This window comes from Topomyia yanbarensis, chromosome 2 (genome assembly GCF_030247195.1).
Source record: "Topomyia yanbarensis strain Yona2022 chromosome 2, ASM3024719v1, whole genome shotgun sequence".
Classification (NCBI taxonomy): Eukaryota; Metazoa; Arthropoda; class Insecta; order Diptera; family Culicidae; genus Topomyia; species Topomyia yanbarensis.
In genome coordinates this window covers 185,314,305-185,339,276 of record NC_080671.1, presented here as the reverse complement: position 1 = coordinate 185,339,276, position 24,972 = coordinate 185,314,305, and the positions used below count along the sequence as shown (strand labels likewise).

Below are 24,972 nucleotides of genomic sequence, written 5' to 3'. Positions count from 1 at the left end.
GGCGCCTAAGAATTAGTTAATTACTCAGAACTTGTTTTGATGATTGTTCATCTCTGTCAAGCACACCGGCTCTTGGAAAATTTGAGCAGCCTTTTCGGATCGGTGTGATTTGTTCGAGTTTACGCGGAATAGAGGAAATATATTTCTAGTCAAACATATTTCTTTTATTTTTTTTATTCACTTTATCTGAGGAGGCTCGGTATTATTGAAGCTTAAAGGTGCTAATTTTTGCATTTACATTTTATGTTTCCTAAAACTAGAGGCTAACTATATGAAATTATATGACAACTGTATTTTCAAACTACGGCGCAATTTTCGTTTATTTTAAATTAGGGAACACCTTTAGGATACTAGTTTAAGATTTAATGGGTTTGTATTGTTGGTAAATGGAGAAGAGTGAGTCTAATTACGTAAAGTATGCAAACTAAACTCGATGGAATTATCCAGGTCGGTCTTGGATTTTACACACGTTTGGAGGAACATCAGATGTTGCTTCAAGCTGTTCTCAACCCCTTTTCGGCAGTTTTCACGCTGCCACCCGCGATACGGCTTGGTAAAGCCAAACTGGTGTCGAAGGGGGCCAATTAAGGTTGTCTGACGTATTCTTGATGGTCACATCATTGGCTTTTCTGCATTAGAATCGACAGACAGTCTTAGTTGATTATAGGATTAGGGAATATTTATAAAATTATATAATGTCTTTTTCGCTTCAGATAGTTGATATTCGAGCTTGTAGATCCCCTTGAGCGTCTCATATATGAGTTCCGACGGATTCGATGAAAGAGATCTGTTCTATGAAACGGTCGACCGACAGCTTCGAAATGCCAGAAGAGATGAACAGCGGTAAACGAGTTTTACAAGAGGGAATGATACAGTTACTACCATTGAAATGACAGCATCTAATTTCAGGAATTGTACGCTATGGCGCTGGGCCTGTGGCCTTCGACTGGCATGGTCCATTCTCAGTGGATCGGTAGTCTTCACAGCTGGTTGATGGATATGTGCTCCTACTTGCAAGTTGTTCAATTCGCTTGGGTGCGCAACATGTGGATCCTGCTAGTTGTCGACTCTTTTGAACTTGGATATGAGGCTGGTTCAGGAAAGGACTGCAGGACTGGCAGTTAAGAGATAATTAACTATTCAGGACTTGATCTTATGATTATTTAACTCGATCAAGCACACCGGCTCTCAGAAATGATAAGCAGCCCTTTCGTGTCGGGGTGTCTGTTCGAGTCGAACCAGGCGGACATTCGGTTCAAGCAAACTTTAGTGGATAAATATTTCTTGTATCCTTTATGGGCAGAGATTCTCTTTGTGAAACCCTAAAATGCCTTCACTCGTCTAACTACTCAACACAATGATAATAGAAAAACTGAGGATTCTGGTAAAGGATAGAGATGAAATAGCACAGTTGTTCTCCACTATATTAAACAAGCAGAGTGGTGTTACAACATGGTAATTCAATCTGATGCCATTTAAATAATTTAAATAATCATTTATGCACACTAGAACAGGAAGAATAATTGGTAGAATAGCTAGAGGGAATTTAGTATTAGTGGACATTGCGGTTGACAGCGCTCGCTGATTTACTTAATAGTTGATTGATCCGCTTCAGATCAAGGGAACCCAAGAGGAGATCAGGAAGAAGACAGAAGCGGAATCAATGCAAAGTTCTAATTGCAACACTGACGACTTAGCACGCGTTGTTACGAGCAAGATACCTTGGATTAGAGAAAATAGAGGACTTGACGTTACACTCTTCGAGTCAAAAATGCGCAAAATAGTCCTTCTAACGAGGACCGGCGTTTACTTGGCAGACAGTTGCTAATTCGTCCGATTTTGCAAATTTCGTCTCGCGGGACGGACCGAGATCCCGTAAGCTATAAGCTGCAGTCCTATCAGCCCGCTAAAATAAGTATGGGTGTAACAGCAATGTCAGCTACAGGGAGGACGGGATGAACAACGAAGACAGAGGAGGAAAGAACATCGAGCGAGCAGTTTTCGACGACGGTTGTGACATTCATGGACTGCCAAGAAGGCACGCCGCGGGACGTCGGGTGGTTCTTCTTGGACCAGTGAGGGATCCACCAAGATTGGTCAGACCTATCTTACAGCAGTCGGTCTCTCGAAATTTATTGTAAAAAAACTTGCAGTTGGGATTGTAAGGAGACGGGTTAATATTCTGTGCCATGTAGTGAAAGTAGAGTCTCTCGAAGTTTTCAATATCCAATGGGTTCAAGATATCACAGTGAATGAGCAATCAATATGAAAGTTTCTGAAACCTTTTTTTTAGCGGGAGAACGCTCGAAAGGATTTCGAAACTCATCGTATTGGTCGAGTGCGTGCTTCGTAAGGCGATACGCAAACAACGACATTGTATTCTTTCGAGTTTGATGAAAGGTATATTCTCTGCGGAGCGAAAGCAGAAGCATCTATATTCCATTACCGACAGTATCGTTGTTTGATACAACCTAATTAGGTCTTCTGGGTAGGCACTCCACTGTTCCGGTTATTATGCAAAAAAATTGATCCTTTGCTAGCATTACTGTTTCAAACCCCTAATATGGCATTCCCAGGTACCTTTCGAGTTGCACCAGACCCCTAGATATCTTACTGTGAAGACCTGAGCGATAGTTTGACCCATTAATAGAAGCTGTAGTTGAGCTGGTTCACGCTTCCTGGAAAATACAACTAGCTTAGTTTTCTCCATGGAGAGTTCGATATCCAGCTTAATAGCCCAAGTCGACAAATTATCCAGGGTATTTTGTAATGGTCCTTGTAGGTCGTCAACTTTGGATCCCGTAACAAAAACCTCACTTGCAGACGACGGCAAGTTGCCTTAATGTGCAGGAATTATCAAGACATTCATCAATGTCCTTGAGATAGAAATTGTATACTAGAGGGCTTAGACATGAGCCCTGGGCAAGACCCATGTAGCTAAGTGGTGATGTCGATAAATCACTTCAGACAACAAGTTTGGCAAGAAGTTGTTTAAGATTGCTGGTGCAGCTTCTCTGAAAGAACGTTAGTAGAAACTGAATCTAAAGTCCCCTTAATATATAAGAACACTGATGCCATCTTCTCTTTGCTAACATAGGCCATTTGAATTTTAGTAGAGATCAACGTAAGGCAATCGTTCATCCCTTTACCTTTGCAGAATCCAAATTTTTTATCTGACGGTAAGCCATTTGCTTCAATTACCTTCCGAATACAGGACAGCATTGCAATCGGTCGATACGAGTTGTGATCAGAGCTTTTTGGATATCGATGGCCTTCACTTGCCTCCAAACATGAGGGACAATGTTACCCTCAAGAAACTTATTAAATAAATTCAACAACCGTCTTTTGGCAGAGTCTGGCTGATTTTTCAACAAGTTGACCAAAAAGGTGTTTCGTTCGTGAAATTGGAAGTTCTTCGATGCCGGGGCGGAATCCAAGCAAACCTTCTTGGCGAAATCGTATATCCAACGGTTTGAATATTCCACGCTCTCGTTAGTACTGTTTCGGTTTCGCATACGTCGCGCTTTGCCCGAAAGTGTGCTCATCGATGTTTTTCTCGTTAATCCATAAACAAACCGGAGCCAGTAACCACACTTCCTGGCTTTCATCAAACTTTTCATTCGCGTTTCTAACGTCACGTACTGTCGGTAGCCAACGATTAACCCGTCACCGCGGTAGGCTTTATTCGCGGCAGCCTTCTCTGCGTATACTCTTTGACTCACTCTTGAGAGAGCGTTGTTGGATGTTCGTGCCAGGTATTCACACTTAATTTTTTCTGCCGAATCTCAGCTTTTTTGTAACTTTTGCCGAAATCACAACAGCTGAGATCTCAGCAAACATCTTTGTTTTTGCTAAGATCTCAGTGAAAGCTTGTTTTGTTTTTGCTAAGATCTCAGTTGATAGCTGAGACTCGAGAAATATTTCACCGAAAATCAGTAAACAAATATCACTTTACTGAGATGTCAGTTTCCAGATTTGCTGACTACACGGATGTTGGGAAATTGCCGAGCTGAATTAAGTGTGTTCGTTTCGTCCAGTCGATATTTCGAGAGAGGTCATGCGAAACACTGATTGATTCCGATGGCCTTGAGCCGTTGGTGATTGAGACTACCATCGAAAGATACTCACCACCGTAGAGTTTCTGTTATTACGATGGGTACAAAAATTAACAGCAGACTTTTAATGGGATCTGTAACATTGAAGGTTTCTATTATCCAGTCCACATTGTCAGAGAATTTAATAAATCTAGCGTAGCGATCATTCTCTAACTGAAACAAAGAAACACTTGGGGTTTTTATGCTCCAGAAAGTGCTGGAAACTCATTGTCTGATCTTAGCCCTCCGAGATCAGGAGCTGTTAGCTTCGATGTTATTGCAACGCTTCCAAGAGTTTTCGGAGCCCCCTCAAAGGACAAGGCTTTTACAAGGAAGTTTAGGGGAGGAAGCGTTCCTATTCTTCCTATAACTCTTAGGAACCACAATAGATGATTCATCTTTTGGGTGATCAACTTCGTCCTCGTTAGGTGGCAAGAGAGGATGGTGACCAGAGTGGCCAGACCTACCGATTTATCGGTAGTCCTACCGATTTTGGTCTTCCCTACCGATTCACAGACGGCCAAGGGTAAACTACCGATATTTTCTTATCCCTACCGACAACCAGAGGTGGGTAAGAAAACCAACCGGTACGTACATTCACTGGTATGGTCGGTTTTGAAAACCAAACCGAGTCACTCAGCACCGTTTACATGTGTGCACGAGTTTCAACTCGTGTTAATGTATTCTAAACAGCGGTATCGGTTCGGTTTTAGAAAACCGAACCTGGTTTTTTCTGTACGCGGTACTACGGTAGAAGAAGGAGGCAGTAAATTCATGTGCAGTGCTGCCGAATAAACAACTGAACAACTGAATTGAATAAGGTTAGTTGTTGAGAGTCGATGGGGCAATATCGAAATGTTAGCTTCTGGGCGATTGTTAAAGTTTCACAATTGATGTTCGTTACCATATTAAAAACCAAGATGACGGACACGAAATTCAAAATGGCTATCTTTCTTGGCGAATAATCGTATGAAACCGAGAAATGTAGATATGTTTGATTCGGGAAAGCCGTTGATGTTAATGTAAAAATGTTGAAATTGAAATTAATGACGTCAAAGATATCAATAAAAAACAATGACATCAATGCAATCAATGCGATCAATCCAATCAATGCAATCAATGTGACCAATCCAATCAATGCAATCAATGTAATCAATCAAATCAATGAAATTAATGCAATCAATGCAATCAAAGAAAATTATGAAATCAATCAAATTGAAAACAATCAATCAAATCAATCAAAAATCAAATCAATCAAATCAATCAAATCAATCAAATCAATCAAACCAATCAAATCAATCAAATCAATAAAACCAATTAAATCAATTAAATCAAAATGGCGGCAATCGTAAGTTTTCGGTGTCTGCTGACCATATCCTTTCAAATGACACCCATATTGGTGGTGGTTCTCACTATTTTGTGGTAACCGGAAGTCGCCATCTTGGATTTCAAAATGGCGGTAATGGTCAATTTTCGGCGTCTGCTGACCATATCCTTTCAAATGACACCCATATTGATTGTGGTTCTCACTATTTTGTGGGAACCGGAAGTCGCCACCTTGGATTTCAAAATGGCGCTAACGATCAATTTTCGGTGTCTGCTGACCATATCCTTTCAAATGACACCCATATTGATGGTGTTTCTCACTATTTTGTTGGAACCGGAAGTCGCCATCTTGGATTTCAAAATGGCGGCATTCGTAAGTTTCGGTGTCTGCTGACCATATCCTTTCAAATGACACCTATATTGATGGTGGTTCTCACTATTTTGTGGTAACTGGAAGTCGCCATCTTGGATTTCAAAATGGCGCTAATGGTCAATTTTCGGTGTCTGCTGACCATATCCTTTCAAATGACACCTATGTTGATGGTGGTTCTCACTATTTTGTGGTAATTGGAAGTCGCCATCTTGGATTTCAAAATGGCGCTAATGGTCAATTTTCGGTGTCTGCTGACAATATCCTTTCAAATGACACCTATGTTGATGGTGGTTCTCACTATTTTGTGGGAACCGGAAGTCGCCATTTTGGATTCCAAAATGGCGGTAATGGTCAATTTTCGGTGTCTGCTGACCAATACGGATCCAAAATCTTACGATTTCTGTTCACAAGTCCAAATAAGAAATATTCTGAACGCCTGTTATGAAACTATGTATTATTTTCGTACCGCAAAAAATGGGTTAATATTCTATACCATTCTTGCTCTGAAAATTTTGTCGAACAATTTTTGCGCCAAATGATATTTGACCCGCTTTTGCCTGAAGTTTTGATAAATATACCATTTCGGATCTAAGAGAATATTTTAACCCACTTTTACCTGATATTATATCTAAAATAAATTTGCGCTAAATTTCTAATAAAAATGCTGGCAGCACTAGCATAGTCGATAAACATCAACCCGAATACACAACCGCAACACAGCCGAAGTTTGGTTTCGCTATTCTCGTGTTTCGTTCCATACTCGTGCACCGGTAAACGAAAATCAAAACCAAACCACGGTGCTGTGTAAACGAAACTCGGTTTGGTTTTCGTGTCTCGTTGAAACACAACCAGCGGTAAGACCGCACACCATGTAAAGGAAACACAAAATCGTGTGGAGATTTGGTTTACCGCACCGGTACTAAACCGGTTTTTTCCCACCTCTGCCGACAACTACCGATTTCTATGGATTTTGGACACATCCTACATCAACATTCATTTTTGAGTTGGATTTGGTCTGAGATCTGTGTTTTCAGTGTTTTATATTTCTATGTCAACATTACGTTTTTGGGACAACAACCCGGCCTACCGATAACTACCGATAAACTTTTAGTGACTTTACCGATATTAAGAAATTCTATCTGGCCACCCTGATGGTGACGAAAGATTCTTTAGCATTTCGGCGAGAGATCGCTTGGAACGGTTCATAAGAGGACGTTCTAATTTGTACGCGGGACATGCCAATATATCGCGCAAGATCTCCGCACAGTAATGACACTTTTCAGCATTTCTACTACAAGAATCATCTACGTGATGTTTGTTGGATTTTCCACAGCGGGACTTATTACTGCAATGGGTGACTGTGTGACTTGTTTGCAATTAAGGCAGTTTATTAACCGCGTAGAAGTAGACGGACATGCCAACGAACCTTGTGCAGAAAGATGTAGTTTAGCAACGCGGACACAGCGAATGTCACCCGATAACAATTTGATTCAGGGTATGATTTCTTACTCATCTTTCACGATTAATACGGAATTCAGACGCTTATAATCTAGTATTTTCGCCGGCTAAAGTGAAGGGTCCCTGAAGAAACCATCTCCGTATTCCAACAGTTGTTCGCATGTCAAACTTTCATCGTGAACGACGCCGTCTACTTCTACTATATTAGCTGGCACATAGACAAAATATTCCTTTGTAAAGAGCTTGAAAGAAGCAATCTCATTTCCCTGCTTTGAGCTGGCTACCACAACTCTGAGTTTATCACGACGGACTTTTTTAATTTCACTCACAGCCAAGAAATGTTTCGTCGGGTGTAGCGAGATGTGTAGTCTGGTAGTTTGGTTTTGTCGTTTGTTCAATGGTTTATTTTTGGTCCGAAAGAAGACTACGCATGGACCATTGGTACTACCAGGATATTTTTTCCATGGTCTGTCGGTGTCTTTTGTAGCGAATCTTGCTCGACATCTCTGCTGTTATCAGGAGGAGGAAAATCTGGTATTGGGGGATCCATCCCAGCGCGGGTTCAACACTATACTTAACGATAGGGGTCAAGGTGCGGAAAACTCGCTCACCGCCATGAGCGTACATGAATTTGTTTCCTTATACATCGTCGGGGGTTTACGCTCTCGTTAAAAAAGATACAGACCCACACAACTCGTTTCGCATCACACCGTATGCGATTACGAAGAGAGAGAGAATCGGAAATCGCAAAAAATTTTAACGCGTTCCGTATTGCCGATGCAGTGAGGTAATGAGTGCCATCGAACATATTCGGCAGCGAACATGTTCGTTCGGAAAAATGATCCAAATCTTCGTGCGCAATCCTGAAACTAAACGATTGAAATATCTGGCTGGCCTGAAAATATCGGTAGGAGTCAGTGTCCGCCTGGACACCGCACGGAGTGGCAGTTTCTGCTGTGTAGGTTCAACTCGCAATCATTTCCTTGCTGCGTGTTAATTCTATCATGCGCATGTTATCGCTCGAGTTGAACTCTACCATTGTATGTACAAATGCCGTACTTACGATGTAGACAAGATGTGTGGTAATGTACATTGGTTTAGATTTGTTTGGATTTAGTTTAATTATCAATGTTCAGGCGCGTTCGGCTCCTTCCATGCGCTGCATTCGAGAGGAAACTTAGATTTGTCTTCTTTTCTATGCCAATAAATAATCTCGAAAGTTGTGCGTTTTATAGCGTATCATTGCGCGAATATAGCTCACTACTTCCGGTGATATGCATTTGCATAAAATTGACAAAATATCGATTGTCGCTGATCAATTTTCTTGTTTTTAACTGTAATGATAATATCTTTTGCTTCAATCATATGATTATCCACGTTTAGGTGGTTTTGGCTTGAGACGAAGCTGGGCCAGGTTATAACTCAAATTGATGTTAAAATAAATTAAGTGATAACAGTTTCGGTTGAAACCTGACTCAGTTTCGAGATCAAACAAAAACACATTCGTGCTAGGGCATACGAGTCCGGTGCATAAAGTTCATACCTTTTTGTGTGCATGAAATTAGGTGTGAATAAACAGATAGAAAGGGAATCATATGTATCAACTAATAACAATATAATAAAATATGATAGATAAATCGAAATTTTAAAAACAGTTTACCAAGCGAAATTTTCACTGAAATGCTGTTAAGTTTATTAAGTTTCTTGGAACTAATAATTGGAATGTGGAATCTGGCGGAGTAACTATTGGTGTTTGTTTCAGGCAAGATTTGTTCACAAAAATAGATAAGGCTAGTAACTAGGACTATAACCATTCATGTATGCGCTTACAGTTGTATTATCTATAGCATTGCAGTTATTGATATTAGTCTGAAAGGATTCCGCTGGAGCAGTGCTGCCAGGGACATTTTCAGTTAGCAGTGAAAATGATATTTGTATAAATATTTTCGTTATATTGCATTATTATTGAAAACTGATAAAAACATCTAAATGTAAACAATCTTTGTCTATCTTTCCTATGCTATGGGCTATTGAACAATTGGGCAGGTCATTGCACTCTGATAGAAGCATCACTCTTGATAATCAGAGGTTTTTGATGTTTCTTGATACAAACAAACCAAAAAAAAGTTTAGCATAAAAGGTTTCGAGTGATCGGTGTGAATGAATTTGTTTATAGACATCATTCAAAAACCGGGGATGGAAAACGTGTGCAACTTTCGTAGCCATATATTTTTCCAATCATGATAACTGGCCAACAACATTTCGATCCGCCTCAAATTGTTTAAAATCACAGTATTTTCAAATCGATTGGAATTTCTGAATCGGACAAGATCAGTTGAGTTTGAATCTAATATTAATAGTAGACCCCATGTTATATAATACTTTCTACTAATACTACTACTTACTTGGTTAAATCTCACGGTATAAAGATACTTTCCTAAGATTCAAATTTGAAAAATGTTACATGGGTAATTTTACGAAGATGCGAATTTTAATCCTGGTCGCAATTCTATGATTGTGAGTATTGTGTGAATTATATTAGAATTTAAACTAAACTGTTCTCATTAGGGTCAGATCCAAAAAAAATGTGAAAAGCCTTCAGACAGCACAGAAAAGCTATTAGGAAAACTTGGAGTCTCAAACCGAATTACATCTTTGAGTTTATATAAAAAATTGTATGTTTAATAATGTTCTTGTGTGGTGTCAGATGGAAGAAGTGATGACAATCCTGTAAAAGCTTAGCTCTCTGCTGAGAATGGTGTTCATTGCGATAACTGGGGCACTTACGATACAGAACTGCGTAGAACTGAAGAACTTATAAATACTATCAATTTGGACAGTCTTCGGCTATATTTTCCAAGCAACTGGATTTTTGCAAAGATTCTAGGGGAATTCTATTGTACTTCGGCAAGTAAACATTGAGTAGTAGCTTATTATTGAAAGAGAAGCACATACCACAGAGAACAGGCGTCCATCTTTAGCGTTGAACTTGTGTAAAAATCACTAACGTTGTCGAAGCTAATTGGGATATCTCCACCCGGTGCGTTACTGTCGTCATGTTTTTGGTGACCGAGTTCGATAGATTGAAAATCGAATTGCAATGCCTGAAGATATTAAGGTTTGAAGAAAACCATTTTTGTTGTAAAAATCACTTTCAACTGTTCAAACAAAAGGTTCTTTTGAAAATTTTCTCAGGAAATAGTCTTATTATCCAGTGCAGCGCATTCCTCTGTATTTGACTCCTAAAGTGCACAGACTCTGGGTCTTACTATAAAAATTGATTCCGTCAGACACTAGTTATACTGTTACCAGTTATATTATACATAAATAATACATTTCTATGCATTGTAATCAATAAATATAACACGTGTAGCATAAAATATAGTTAACCCTTAAATGCATAACGCTGTTTTAAAACAATATTACGCAAAACATCTCAAAATTATCACAGTAATGTATTGAAACTAGGAAACAATTTTCACAAAATTTAAAAAAAAAATATTTGCACCTTAGAGGGTAACATGACTACCATGTTTGGAAATAAAGTAAAATGTGATATCAATTGATACAAAAAATATCTATTGCACATTTTTAAAAGACCTATTATGTACAACGATAATGTTGCCAAAAACGGAGCCCATTTGTTGCCAAAATCTTAGTGTACCGAAAAGGGAGCATGCAAAAATCGGAACGTGCCAAAAACGCAATCTTACTGTACTATCATTGAACAGCCTCCAAGAAACATAAAAAACACATATCGTCAATACTTCCTCCATTCCATTACACGTTGAAAAACCTTGTCAATACGCTTCAGTATTGACAAAACAACTGAACGTGTAAGGACCGCTAATACGGAACACAAACAAGATCAAACATTCTTTACTAGTATATATGATGATTGACAGCAGAAATAACAAAAAGCGCCACAAAAAGCATAAGCAATCAAAACATCGGGAAAACAATATTTAGAACAGATCCATTCTTGACCGCTCATCATGCCGAATTAGATCCACATGACATCACTGTGAACAGCCTAGTGAAAGAAACCGATTTCGCGCACCCCGGCTTGGCCACAAAGTCAACTTACTGTACTATCATACTACAAATTATGCAAAACATCAAACTGTCTTGAAAACAAAAACTCTAAAGTCTGACTCTTAAGCGTTCAATAATCCATTGTGGTATAACAAAGTTGGATTATTGATATGCATCAAAAATATTGAACGCGTAAAGTCCGCTATTCATTTATACCTATGTGGAATATGAATGATATACAAAGGGACAATCTGCTCGCTTAGCAAATTACAAACACGCACATGCACTCGACTGACACTACACCATTCCATCGATACAAAACACCGCGGCAGCGTCAATGCAAACAATCGCAAGCACCGCTCCCGCTCGCATGCGGTGGGAATTGAATCGATTTTCGATTTAGGCGAACATAGATCGCGATCCAAATTTTTGAGGAAGAATCGCATTGCCGAACGGATCCGATCATCATTGTTCGGATACAATTCCGAACATGTATCGAAAAGAACCTAAATCGCAGCGATCCAAGGTGAGCGTAAGAGAGAAGAAATACGAACATGTGAGATACCATATTCACTTGGCTCTGGCCGATCGGGCGCTCAACAGATGCACACTCATAAACAAGAAAAACAGAATAAAGCATCGGAGGTAGGTGAGTGCGCATGAACCTTGAGTGAGCGTAAAACGATGCGATTCTTCCTATCCTTGATCACGACGGACTTTTTTAATTTCACTCACAGCCAAGAAATGTTTCGTCGGGTGTAGCGAGATGTGTAGTCTGGTAGTTTGGTTTTGTCGTTTGTTCAATGGTTTATTTTTGGTCCGAAAGAAGACTACGCATGGACCATTGGTACTACCAGGATATTTTTTCCATGGTCTGCCGGTGTCTTTGGTAGCGAATCTTGCTCGACATCTCTGCTGTTATCAGGAGGAGGAAAATCTGGTATTGGGGGATCCATCCCAGCGCGGGTTCAACACTATACTTAACGATAGGGGTAGATATAGGCAATGAAAGTAATTTAATGGTACACTTATCTTATCTCACAGATGCACGAGTTAGCCTGCTCTATCGGTCACAGCAGGACAAAGAAGCACGCGGGCTTGAATTGATTTGTGCTCTCATTGCCCCACCAAATGCTACAAAATAAAAACGAACCTGAAACACATTCCTGAAGTAAACAGTTGTAGTGAGCTACACTACCCATAATCGCAAGTAAGACCATGTTCTATTCCCTATCTACATGGGACTGACTTGCGATTATAAGCAGTACAGCATCGTACACATTCGCAAAATGTTGCAACATGTTCCAGTTGATCCGCATTAGAGAGCGACGAAGTACGAAGTAATCTGTTTTGCGAAAGTTGGATTTATCGAGAATCGGTTCGTCCTCGTAACGAACACATTTGACAGAACTTCAGCAAAATTTCTAAAGCAGAATGGTGATTGTGAAGGGGTACTAACATATTCCAAACAACCAAACATCCACGTACTGCACTTTTACTTACGTCAACTAAATGGACGGTCAACATTTCCTCCTTGTCATTGATACCAAGAGCTTCCGAAGACAGAACCTCGTCTCTAACCATGATCTGGTGGTGTGTGAGACTCGTTATCCGTTAACGTAACGTTATCCAGCATATCCGAAGTACAGACGAAAGAAAAACGATACCAGAAGCCAAATGACCATTCAATGCAAATCAATCCATGATGTCACATACAGTCTACAAACATTAGTCACGTATCCAGGACAGATTCCTCCTACGAGCCAATTATGTGATCAACCACTACACCACGGAAAACCTTGCGCAGAGGCTGCTAAGAAAATTCCATCTGTTACAAGCAAGACCGATACACAATCGTTGTATGCTAAAGCACAACCGGTTTCTAAATCAGTGACTGTAATTCAGGCAGTAACAAACAGCTAAATCAATAATGATCGTGCCCAGTACCAGTAAATCAACTGCTATAACCAAAAGCGAAGTAACAACGATTACATCAAATATCTCCAAACCAACACCAAACAAATGCCGATGAAGACGGAGTTACAACAGCGTCCTGTAAGAACAAGAAACAACCTAGAACTTGCGGCAATGAACAGCATGAAAGCAGTACCGACGACATGGACGTGAACGACAACGTGAGAGAAGGTAGACGGACTGACCCCCAAGTTGCCGAGAATAACACAGCTAATGCATCACCGCCAAGAAAAAAATCTCAACACGCAGCAGCATGCTGCGTCAACAAGATCCGATGGACAGGGCGTTACTTTCTCCTTTTGTTATTTCTACATCATGTAAAAACACGAAAGATCCACGGCTCAGTTTTGCTAACGCGGTGAGCCGTGTCAAATAAATTAGAAGAAGAAAAAAAAGCATTCGGAGGAAAAGTACCCCGACTTCGGTCATGATTAACGACCGGTACGGGAACCTGTTGACAGATCGTACAGAAAAGGCGCCAGGTGGAAGGAATACCTTGAGTGGTTAATGAATGAATAAACGAATAGAGAAAACACAAACAGAATGAAGATTCAAGATGATGAACAAACAGTGGGTCAAGCCACATTGGACGAAGTGCTAAAGATTCGAGAACTGAAAAACGGTAAAGCCGTTGGGAAGGCCGAAATCCTGGTCTAACATCTAAAAGTTGACAGTGACCGGCTGTACGAAGCAATTCACTGCATGATCAGGGTGGAAGAAGAAATGCATTCGGATTGGTTGGATGGCCTCACATGCGCTATCATCAAGAAGTTATAACTATCGAGGCATAAAGATGCTACCTACAAGGTATTCTTTCTTATGTTTTATTTAGCAAACTGCACCCGTTGACTGGCTCCTTTGTTGGCAAATACCAAAGCGCGTTTCGAGAAGGCTGGATCAGTGACGGACCAAATGTTTAACCTGCGACCATTTCTGGATAAATTTCGGTAATACAACTTACGGACTCATCATCTGTTTGTAGATTTCTAGGCGGCGTGCGACTCAGCGAAACCCAACAAACAAATAATACTTGAATATGGTTTTCCAACAAAACCGATCAAAGTGATTCTTATGGCGCCGGATGGGTCGAAATCAAGCGTTGAAGTAGCCGGAAAGAACATCCGACTCATTTGTGACGTTAGATAGATTACAGCAGCGCTCGAAGGTTTGATACGACGATATGATGTGCAGAGAAACGGAACCATCTTCATGACGACATCGACATCTTTGGCGTTCATCGCGGAGCAGTGGAAGAGGCATTTTTGACTTTTGAAAGGGAGGCTGCGAGAATTGGACTGACCCGAAACTCTGACAAGACAAAGTACATGGTGGTAGTTAACAAGGCAGTCCGAAAAGTGTCGGTTTATAGGCGGAAATCTATACGGTATGGTAGGAGGTTGTCGACGAATTCAAATATCTTGGAACACTAGTGACCTGTAACAATGATAGCCGTTATTTATTTATTTAGTTAAATTTCGTAATCTACAGACGCGCACAAAACTTGCTCTATGCAAATCGCGGTTTCCCCTTATTGCTCTGTATGGGCGATGAAGGAAGCAAAACCAAGTATACCAACATACTGACAATAGAACGTTTATAAAACTCTGCAGACTATAGTACGCTGGACATGTAGTGCGAATGTCGGAAAATTATGCTCAGCAAATCGAGGAAGATACACATGCGGTAGGCGTTCAAGGAGAATAGTTCCACATCTTGGAGGAAATTATTGAACCAAAAATTTGTTTCGAAAATAAGGTTCAGGTCATAAAACGATTACAGAATAAGAACATGGTGGTAGTCCCAGTATAATATGTGTTCATTACAGAAGTAGAAACTATGTGATGATGCAATTTAAAAATATGCGTTTCTGACGCTTTTAGAAAATTTAGTGTAATTTTCTGAAATGGCTCAGAACACAAATAACATTCACCCAAACATTGCGTTGCGTAAGCACGGTATACTTCGTAGATTGCAGACTGATGACTCTCATTTCCAGCCAGACTACTTGACGAACATTCTATGGGAATAACAATTGATCCAGTCCAAGCGAGAATTTCGCCTGAGAACCACCATTGCTGGCCATGACCATCTTTACCGTAACTTGGGATATGAGAAAGGAAGTGTTGATGTGGTACTTACTTAACGGAAGGCCCCGACTCAGTGACACTCCCATAAGTACCACGGATTGGGTAGTGGGTGGGTTGTTAGTCAGGATTCGCCTCAAGCAAGCGATGCGACGGAGAATATATTTTCAAGGAGTTTGAATACTTTATTGACTGTAGGATCCGAGAATCATTGAAAAAATGAGATCGGAGCACTAAATCATGATATCCATTTAAAGCGTAATATCCGCTTTAGATTTGTGAAATCTTATTTTCATACCAGCTCTTTTATTTTATTCTGATCCTTCATAAGATTCCTATATTTTCAAATATGTTTCATCCATCCTTTACCTTGCAATAGACCTTTTCAGCTGTATGAACAGGTGTCCACATTTCATTGTGTGACAAAGTTCTTATAATATTTTACGCTCGAGCAAGATGTGAAGGAGAAAACAAAAACTTCGTTATATATCTTTTTCAGTTCTTTTCGATTGATTTTCGATTATCTCAAAAACTGAAAAGCAACAAACTCAAAAATGACAAATATGGACAACCTCGCCGTTATCTACATACATCTCTTAATTATTACATCCCAGCACACGAGTATTCTTCCAAAACTAATTACAACCTGTTCTCTTCTATTTACAGGAAATTGAGTGCAAAGTGCGCGTCCTTCGTGGTGTGATCGTGAGTGATTGTATTTCTGTCTCGGTGGTGCAGCAGTAGTGCGTGGCTGCCAGTGAGTGTGTGTACGTGTAAGCGCTCACGCGCAAGTGTTTCATTTGTATCCAACGGTTCCAGCAAAAGCAGTAAAAATTCCGAGAAGCAAGAAGAAAGTGATGGCCGAAAATTCGGTTGGCAACAGTTTACCACCGTCACAGCACCATCATAAGACAGCGGGTGGAGGGGCCAGTAGTTTGCTGCATCATAACAAGTCACTAGAAATGACGGCAGGTGGTGGAAGCGGCGCAACGGCAGGTTCCGTTACAGGGAAAGCCGCTAGCACCGGGGGAAAGCATGCTAATGTCATACATCGAACAACGAGCGAAAGTTTACGGTTAGGTGGTCCCGGATCTGCAGGCGGTGGTGGTGGAGGTGGAGGAGGTGGTAGTGAGAATTCTTCCAGTAGCGCCGTTCCGCCGTCAACGCTGATGAATTCGTCTTCTTCGATCAACAGTATCTCGCGGAAAGGTGGCATTGGTGGAGCTGCTGCCGCCGCCGCTGCTGCTGCTGCTGCGGCTGCAGGAAAAACATCATCATTCATGATTACATCTGTCACGGTTGGCGCTCGGACCAGTGCCGATAATGGCGATGACTCAGCCGATGATCTTGACGAGTCCCATACGGACGACAACAGCCGGATAACGGATTTCGAGAACGAAACCCCTTCGTTCTCGGAGGACACATTCAGCAAGGAGGATGTGTTCTTCGCTTCGAACGCCATCGGTAGTGTTCCGGTCATTCCGACTAGCTCTCAGTACGGGCTGGCAATCGTAGCTCCGTCGGATCGTGCCCATGGGGCGGAAGCTCTTGCAGACGCAATGCATGTTAGCGTCACAGACGCCGGTATCAATATAATGGGTCACGGAAAGGATGATGGGAAGGAGCTACACCATAGGAATGAACGTTTCAAGGTGGTAAAAATTGAAAGTACTGAACCGTTTAAACGTGGTCGTTGGGTATGTATGGATTATCTTGATCATACCACACTTCAAGCGTCTCCAAAAGAGGGTGGAGTTGGTCCGGTTGGTTCGGGAGAACCGGAAACATCGACTGTTTCGACGATTGCAGATTCAAATGCTATTCGAACCCAAGACAGCGGCGTAGTGCTCAATGATAACTACGCTGCCACAACGGCACCAACTACGACCACTTCGGATGGCGAGAATCCTGACTATCACACTCATCTAGCTGCCAGTGTCCCGACTAATCCAATCATAGGTCTACTAAATAATGAATCTCCTGGTCAAAGTCTTAATCTGGCCCAACCGAACATCGGAAACGCCAGTGGTGGGGGTGGTGGCGGTGTTCCGGTTGCTCAATCTCTGCCAGCTAGTCATATCCCACCGGTCGGAGTGCCTCATAGTATGCCACAGTCACAGCTTCAAAATGCGCTTGCTGGCAGCGGAGCCATGGCAGGTAGTCAACAAACACAACCAGCTCCAGCGGCGGCTCATCCACAAGGACAAACCCAGTACTATCCTCACACGATGTCCAATATGGCTGACATTACGCAGCAACAGCAGCCACCGCAACAGCAGCAGCAGCAACAACTCCATCAACATGGCGTCACTTTGCCGACAAACATTCAAATGCAACCGCAACCACAACAACAACAGACCAACAATCCTGCTTCCGTGTCTACAAACGTTCTTCCGTCGGTTGGAGCGGTTCCAACCTCATCACAGGAAATGAACATCGTCATTAGTAATGCTCAGCATCATCAGCAGCCAACGAGCTTCCCTTCTCCTCAGCAATTCCATCAACCGCAGCCATCTCAAACAAACTCGCCTGTCGTGGCCAGTATCGGTGAGCAGGTTGCCTCGGAAGCTACCATCCTGTCACCATCATCTTCCATGACTGGCAACGGAACGGCTCCGCCGGTCCCGACAACCTCAAACGCACCACCTCAACCGTCACCGGATACAGTAAGTTCTGTACCCGCTAGCACGACGGAGCCTCTGGTAGCTTCCTCTTCGTCGACCACTTCGTCCCCAGTAACGTCCACTGCTACCGGTGGAAACGGTGACAATGGTTCCACGCCAACATCGGCCACTGCTCCGACCGTTCCGGTCAGCTCTCCCTCGATGTCGACCGCCCCGATCGCGGCAACTACTACCAACAGCAACAGCAGTATCAGCAGCCAGCATGCTTCCATAGCAGCTGCAGCCGCTGCCGCTGCGGCCACCGCCGCCAGTGATCATCTGACGGAATCGAACCTGCTATCGGCCGTCGCCGGTGTCACGGCTGCGGCTGTTGCAGCTGCGGGCGCTGAGGATGCCGAAAAGTCTGGTGAAGATGGCGAAAGGTGAGTTTTTTTTGTTGCTTCTCTGACGCACCTTCTGTTTCTAGCATAGCACGTTTTTTTCTGTTTCTATTCCGTTTGTGTTTGTATGTGTATATGTATTGGGGAACAAAACTTTCGTTCTTACGATGCACATATATTTCCTTTCTTCGTTCCTTGCATTTCTCACAAATTCACATATTCCCGATATTCAGCACCCGCACACACACACTTTTCATCTGCCGCCACATCTATATCACCAATACTTTAAGCTTACGCTTTGTTTAAAATTGTACTATTATCAATAGGTATTTATTTGCGTAGTTTCAATCAAGAGAGAATATATCATGACATTGACTTAAATAAAATATTAACCAAGCTTATCGAACAGTGAAATAAACTTATCCGTAAGGTATGGGAATGTAACTGAAAACGAGAATTCGTTAAGAGTACCGTCCTGTATCTATTTTATGTATTTCATTATTCGCAACTTGTGACCGATCTGGTGGCTTATAGCTGAGCTTCGAAGTGTCTTCTCCTACTCAAGGGTTCCAATACAAAACTCAAGCGGTTGTATTTACAATAAATGGAGCAGAAATAGGTTGCGACTTAAACTGTATTCATCACCGTATGATGGACTGTTAAGCACAACGTCAATTTTGATAAAGAATGTTCACAAGAATCATCCCTATTTGCATAAGAATCATGCATTTGTATTTTGGGTGTAACAAAAAGCAACCTCCTGGTGTTGTTCAAATAAAAATCCGCAACTTAAGCGTCCTGTATAGCATTTGCCACTCCTAGAGCGGCGGTTCATTGCTGGGCATGTCTAATGAAACGTCTAATGCCTTTTTCACCGAAAGGTGTGAAGTTGTAATGGACGGTAGTTTCGTAGCTTTGTTGGCAGTGGCGGCATGTTGGGGCCACCGGTGCGGTACAAACTGAAACTATAACTCTCTCATTTAGTACCTCTTTCAACTTTCTTCTGCGGAAAGAAGAAAATTTGCACACTTGCCGCGGTCGCAGAGGTCGGTTGATCGGGGAGAGAAAAGTTACATCTTAACCGATACAAACAGACAGGAACAGGAAAAATCCAAAACCGAACTGCAACGCAGCACGAAAGAAGGAGCACAAAGCACGAATCACCCGCCACGGACTTATATAATATTGCGTGTGTGTTATGCCCTCTGTCAGTTGGAGTTAAACCTGGCGATGTGGGAGCGCCACACGCCTTTCTCGCATGGCTAATTATCGAAAAAAAATTGTTCAGTTTAATCACTAATGGGTACGGGAAGGTGCTAAATTCAACCAAAGAATTGGTGGAAAACCTTAAGAACTGTTTGTTACATTTCAAGACATTCTCAATTTGTAATTTGGGTACCGAAAGTTAGAATATGAATAACAGAAATAATTTACTACTCATTTACTATTACTCAAGTATTTTATAAATTATTTTTGGATACTTTGAGTGGAAATTACAAACGAACTGTTACTTAAATTCCGATGGCTTCAATAATTAGCAGGTAGTTAGGAGTTCATTCAGAACCGGACCTGATGATATTTCGTCGAGTTAAAAAATCGCTTCAGTAGTCTCCATGTACCTTTATGAAAGCTATTCAATCGCTTTCTTCATTCCTTATCTTCTAATATAGAAACAATCGCGTTATTTTGCTGGATGATTACATTGTAAGTGGTACGATAGAAAGGACTTGAGTGCACATTGAAACATGATTCATAAAACGTAGATTACGGACTGATTTGAACTTCTAATTCCAGGAATTTACAAATTGACATAGTCTACGTTCTCCACAACAATAATGCAATTCGTTAAGCAACTGATCATAGGACGATCCTCTTCAACAACGTGGCAGCTGATTCACTCCCAACTCAACTCACGAGCGAAATCTGTGGTGTAAAAGTGACAAGTTACTGGTATTTTTGCAATACGCTTAAAGTTCAACTGAGAAAGCCTCAAAATGCGGCCATATTTCTAAACGAAGAATGCCACTTTGTTCGCTATTACACAATGTTTATTTAAATCAATCAGTGTACCCGGGCACAAGAAAGATAAACAGCCTGGATTCTTCACTCCACGAAAGAATAATGAACCCTACTGATGAAGCCTATACTGCCCATATAAGCATAAGAGTCCCATATGGATTTTTGTCGTAAATGATATATCTGTTGGATTGTATTCTGTATCACCACTGAATCATAATACACAAATCAGTTTACCTGGTTTGTTCAGAAAATATCGAAAAAAATACCAAAACATGGTTGTCCCATCCATAAGGCTCAATGAAAATGTAAATCTTGAACAGCGTTTTTCTCGGCTTGCTGTTTTTCAATATGGGACTCTTATGCATATATGGGCAGTATAGCTCTTTACCATATTGGGTTAGGAACAATAGCATATTGTTTTGTTTCAGATGCCTTTACATGGGCTCATCTATGTATGGAGAACCAAAAATCCGAATACGTAATTGCATTACTGCGGCGCAGTTACATATCAAATGATATGAAGTTCCGTAATCGATTGCACAAAGATCACACGAATGCTCAGCACGCTGAATAGTAACCATACGATAATTGAGTTTGCAATGTCCAGTCAGCGGCCTGACTAGGAAACTGCAGTTACTTTATCCAACTTATCGACAGTGGTAGAATTGGATCTACCGAAGTCAGTCGCAGCACCTCTGGCCTATTTGTTTGCCCATTCATTTCCAAAAATACCGGATTGACCAGGTACCCATAGAAGGTATGTAGATAGCATTTGAAATGTAAGTTCTTCGGTTTGAATTCGACATGCGATTATTAATTTAGATCTCGAATTTGTCGACCTAGGTGCTTTCACGGCAGCCTGACTGTCAGAGCAAAAATAAATTCTTATTCCCTGTTGACGCCAATTGTACGCCACAAGAATCGCGAAGATTTTGAATTTAACTTGAAATACGGTACGGTATCTATCAAGCGAATGGGATCGGTCTAACCTCATTTCATGACAATATTCGCCAGCACCCTTTATTCTTCCCTCCAACAAAGAATCGTCAGTGTAACAAACTACGTGTTCTATTCCAGTTGTCGATCCATGCAGCCAGGTAGCCATTTCTCGCGAGGAGAAATTCCCACATTGAAAGCTCAACCTTTGAGCCATTCAACTCTCTACTCTCCTCTTGCTTTCCGTCGCCATTTAGCTCCTGTTTCAGTGTGTCATTCAGCTCCTAGTCTGATCCCTATCTACTCGGATGGTCCCTGGCGGTTAACTCACCCTAGTCTCACTGAAAGATCCCTGGCGGCGGAATTTCTCTCGATACCGGTGCCTCGATAACCAATTTGCACCCATTTTTGTCACGATATAGTCGGATAGTCCACGGCGGTGAATTTATCCTTCTGTAGATTCCACTGCGGTAGATTTGTGCCTTTATCGATGTTCGTTTCCGTGAACCATTTAGCACCCCGCTTCGTCCTGATCTACTCGATCTAGTCCCTGGCGGTGGACCTAGCCTACTCAATGGGCCAGACAGCAGGTGCTGAGGGCTGTCCAGCGATTCCGGGTGGGTTCACTGGCACCCAAACGACCCACTGCTAACTATTCGACACGATCTACTTGCTCTAATCTTTGGCGGTGGATTTAGCCTGCTCACGGACTACCCGGTAGGGTGTCGAGGTCAGTCTGGCGATTCCGGTGAATCCTGACGTCCGGTTCGCTAGCACCCCGACGACCCGAACCCGGCGCCAGGTCGCGCACTATTCAACTGGTGTCTGGCGGTAGACCTAATCTACATCGGCGGATGAGTTACTCCAGAGATATGTAGTTTAGCGGCATTCCTGCCAGGTAGCGCTACTTCTTGATCCCTTCGCCACTTTCTCTGCACCTCGGAAAGTATACTCGTAACTACTCTGTTGACAGCATCCTAGATATGCTCTTCGACGGTATTGGCAACTGTCACATCAGGCATACCCCTTCGAACTTCTTCGAACCTAGGGCATTGTAACACCACGTGTTCCGGTGTCTCTTAAACGTTCATACACTTCGAGCAACGGGGTGACGAAGCAGCACTGGTAATTTTTACGGTAACTGATCAGCACTACCTCCGTCTTATGATGAGTCAGCTGCAACTTGGCTTAATCATCCAGGTTTCCAGGATGCCTACTGTCTCTGCTGTCAACATTTCCACTTTCTCACCAGTTATTGTCAGGAACCGTCATCTGCAAAGCCGACGATCTTGATTCTTCTGGGCAGTTCCAGCGTTATCATTCCGTTTTACATTATATTTCTGAGCTTTTGGCCGAGTATGGAGCCCTGAGGTACTCCCGCTGTGACCCTAATCGACCTCTACCCCATGTTCGTCTCGTAAACCAGTACTCGACTCTGAAAGTATGTAACTTTTCAGAACCTCGCACCCATAGTCCGGAACTCGCATTAAGTGCAGTGCTACGGCGATAGCGACCCAGCTGGCGCTGTCGAACGCGTTCTTCACGTCGATCGTCACTACGGCGCAGTAGCGATTAGCCCTTCTCTTTGGCTTCAATGATTTTTCTCCGCGCTCGCTATTGCAGTGCGGATGGCGACCACCGTCGAGATAACTTTCCAGAATCCGAACTGCCTCTGCGATAGTTCTTTCTCACTTTCAGCGTAGTTCTGTGTAGGATGACCAAGTTTACCAAGAGCAGGTATATAGGCCGATACGATGCCTGATCTGCTGGTGACTTCTCTGGTTTCAGCAGTAATATTAGCTTCTGCATCTTTTATCTATCTGGGAAGTAGCCTTCGTCCAAGCATTTCTGTAGAACTATTTTGAACATGTCCGGAAACGCCACGATCGCGATCTTCAGTGCACGTTGGGGATACCGTCTGGACCGGGAGCTTTCTTTGCTTTCAGCCCTTCCGCCACTGTAAGGAGCTCGTCATTGGAGACACGATTGTCGCCAGCATTTCCACCGTCTGCATCAACGTGCAGGGTAGGCCGCTATGCGGTTGGCGTCACTCTGTACTCCTCGGCACAGCTCCTTGTAGCAGGTGGACTTACTAAGCACTATCTCGCGTTTAAAAGTGACCCTATTCGCCCGGAATGTCACCTTACACTCTTCTCTGGCTTCGCCCTTCGTTCCACCGTTATGCCGGATGCTGGTAGTTCCTCAACTCCATTTTGTTCGGCATTGTTAAGTCACACGCCCTCGCTAATGTTTCCGACAACTCTCCGATATTCGGAATTGGAGCGAGGCCCCACAAAAAGTCACTGTCGAAGTCCTTTATTTTCTACTTCCACTCGCTAGCCCTCACTCTCCGCGTTACGATGCAATTCCACCGACACAGGTATACACAGTGCGGACCTGCTAGGGCCCCTGCAGTTCCTCGCCTGATGTCCGAGGTCCAAGCACCTGAAGCATCGCTCCAGCCGCCTGGTAACTCGCGTAGCGACTCCCAGCGTGCACACCGACAGTTCAACTTTTATCTTGCCGGTATCCGCCAGCTTGTTGGCAACGACCACCGGTAGTCGAATTGCCGCCGTTTGAGTGCCTCCATACGATTTCCAATTCCGGATAGTCGCCGGTACATCTAGTTTACATTGCTCGATCAGTGCACCGCTCAATTCTTCTACGATCCTTATCTCGTCTAGACCCTTGCACTCGACTACGGCTTCCTGCCATAGAGCTCTTACGTTAGCTTTGCTTCCCAAAAATTTAACAACGGAAGTGTGCTTCTTCAGCTCGAAGATCATCTCGCCTTTTGAGAGCGCCTCGTTTTAACAACGTTCTCTCCCAACTCCTTCAGCTCTGGGTCCTCTGTCACTGTCTCAAGAAGAGCGGCGTAGAACGTCTTATCGTTCGCTTCGATGATCAGTGCATCACCCTTGTACCTCTTCCGAGGAGGCTTACGTTTCTCGTTCTTCTCTTGTTCCTTCTTCTTTTCTTCCCTTTTTGTTCCTTCCTGGTTTTCCACGATGCACCAGTCACGGTCCCAACAATGACTCTTTGGTGGCACCTCAGTTTCTCCGTCGCGTGTTCTGTGGCTTCCATGAGAGTTTTTTTTGGTTGATTCAGCACTCATCAAGAGCGCCTTTTGCTAGCGTTCAGCAGCTGTTACGGCCGATTTAATACTCCTTCCTAGCTGCTTCACCTTGGTGTGCACATTGTACTTGTCCTTCCCGAAATTCTAGAGCTCGTCGACCATCTTCCTCAACTCAGTGAAATACATCTTCCCAGGATGTGAGTCATTTTGGGTGGTGTCGCTACCTGATCTCGGGGTGAGCACTCTATTCAGTAACCTAATCTCTCGTTGGTTTCCTCGTGGCTCACTCTGTACCAAGCCGCTGCTGGTACTCGCTGTAGCTACCGATGGCGTAGTCAGACATTTCGGCAGCTTACCGCTCGTTTCAAACGCAATCGCATTCTCCTCATTTGCTTTTTTGGATGTCTTCATTCTGGTGGATCCTAACACTAAGCCGCTACCCCCACTAATTGTACGTAGCCGCCTCTTGTGATCCCATGGTTATCTATGCGAGCAAGGAAGTCATGCTAAAGTTGACACTATCCTTCATGGGGAGTAGTGTTCAGAACCGCATCGGCGTAAAATCGGGAATGGTCCATTCGAAACTAGTGTCA

The 24,972-nt window shown here is 42.6% G+C and overlaps 1 protein-coding gene across 4 annotated transcripts in view; it reads left to right on the top strand.

Annotated features, from left to right (window-relative positions):
- LOC131682379 (protein bunched, class 2/F/G isoform) overlaps window positions 1–24,972 on the top strand; it is a 449,872-nt gene that overhangs the window by 9,957 nt on the left and 414,943 nt on the right. For all 4 annotated transcript variants that reach the window (XM_058963810.1, XM_058963814.1, XM_058963812.1 and 1 more), the window contains exon 2: window positions 16,011–18,390. In XM_058963810.1, the coding sequence (XP_058819793.1) occupies window positions 16,202–18,390 (2,189 nt within the window). In that variant the 5' untranslated portion in view covers window positions 16,011–16,201. The remainder of the gene's footprint in view (window positions 1–16,010; window positions 18,391–24,972) is intronic.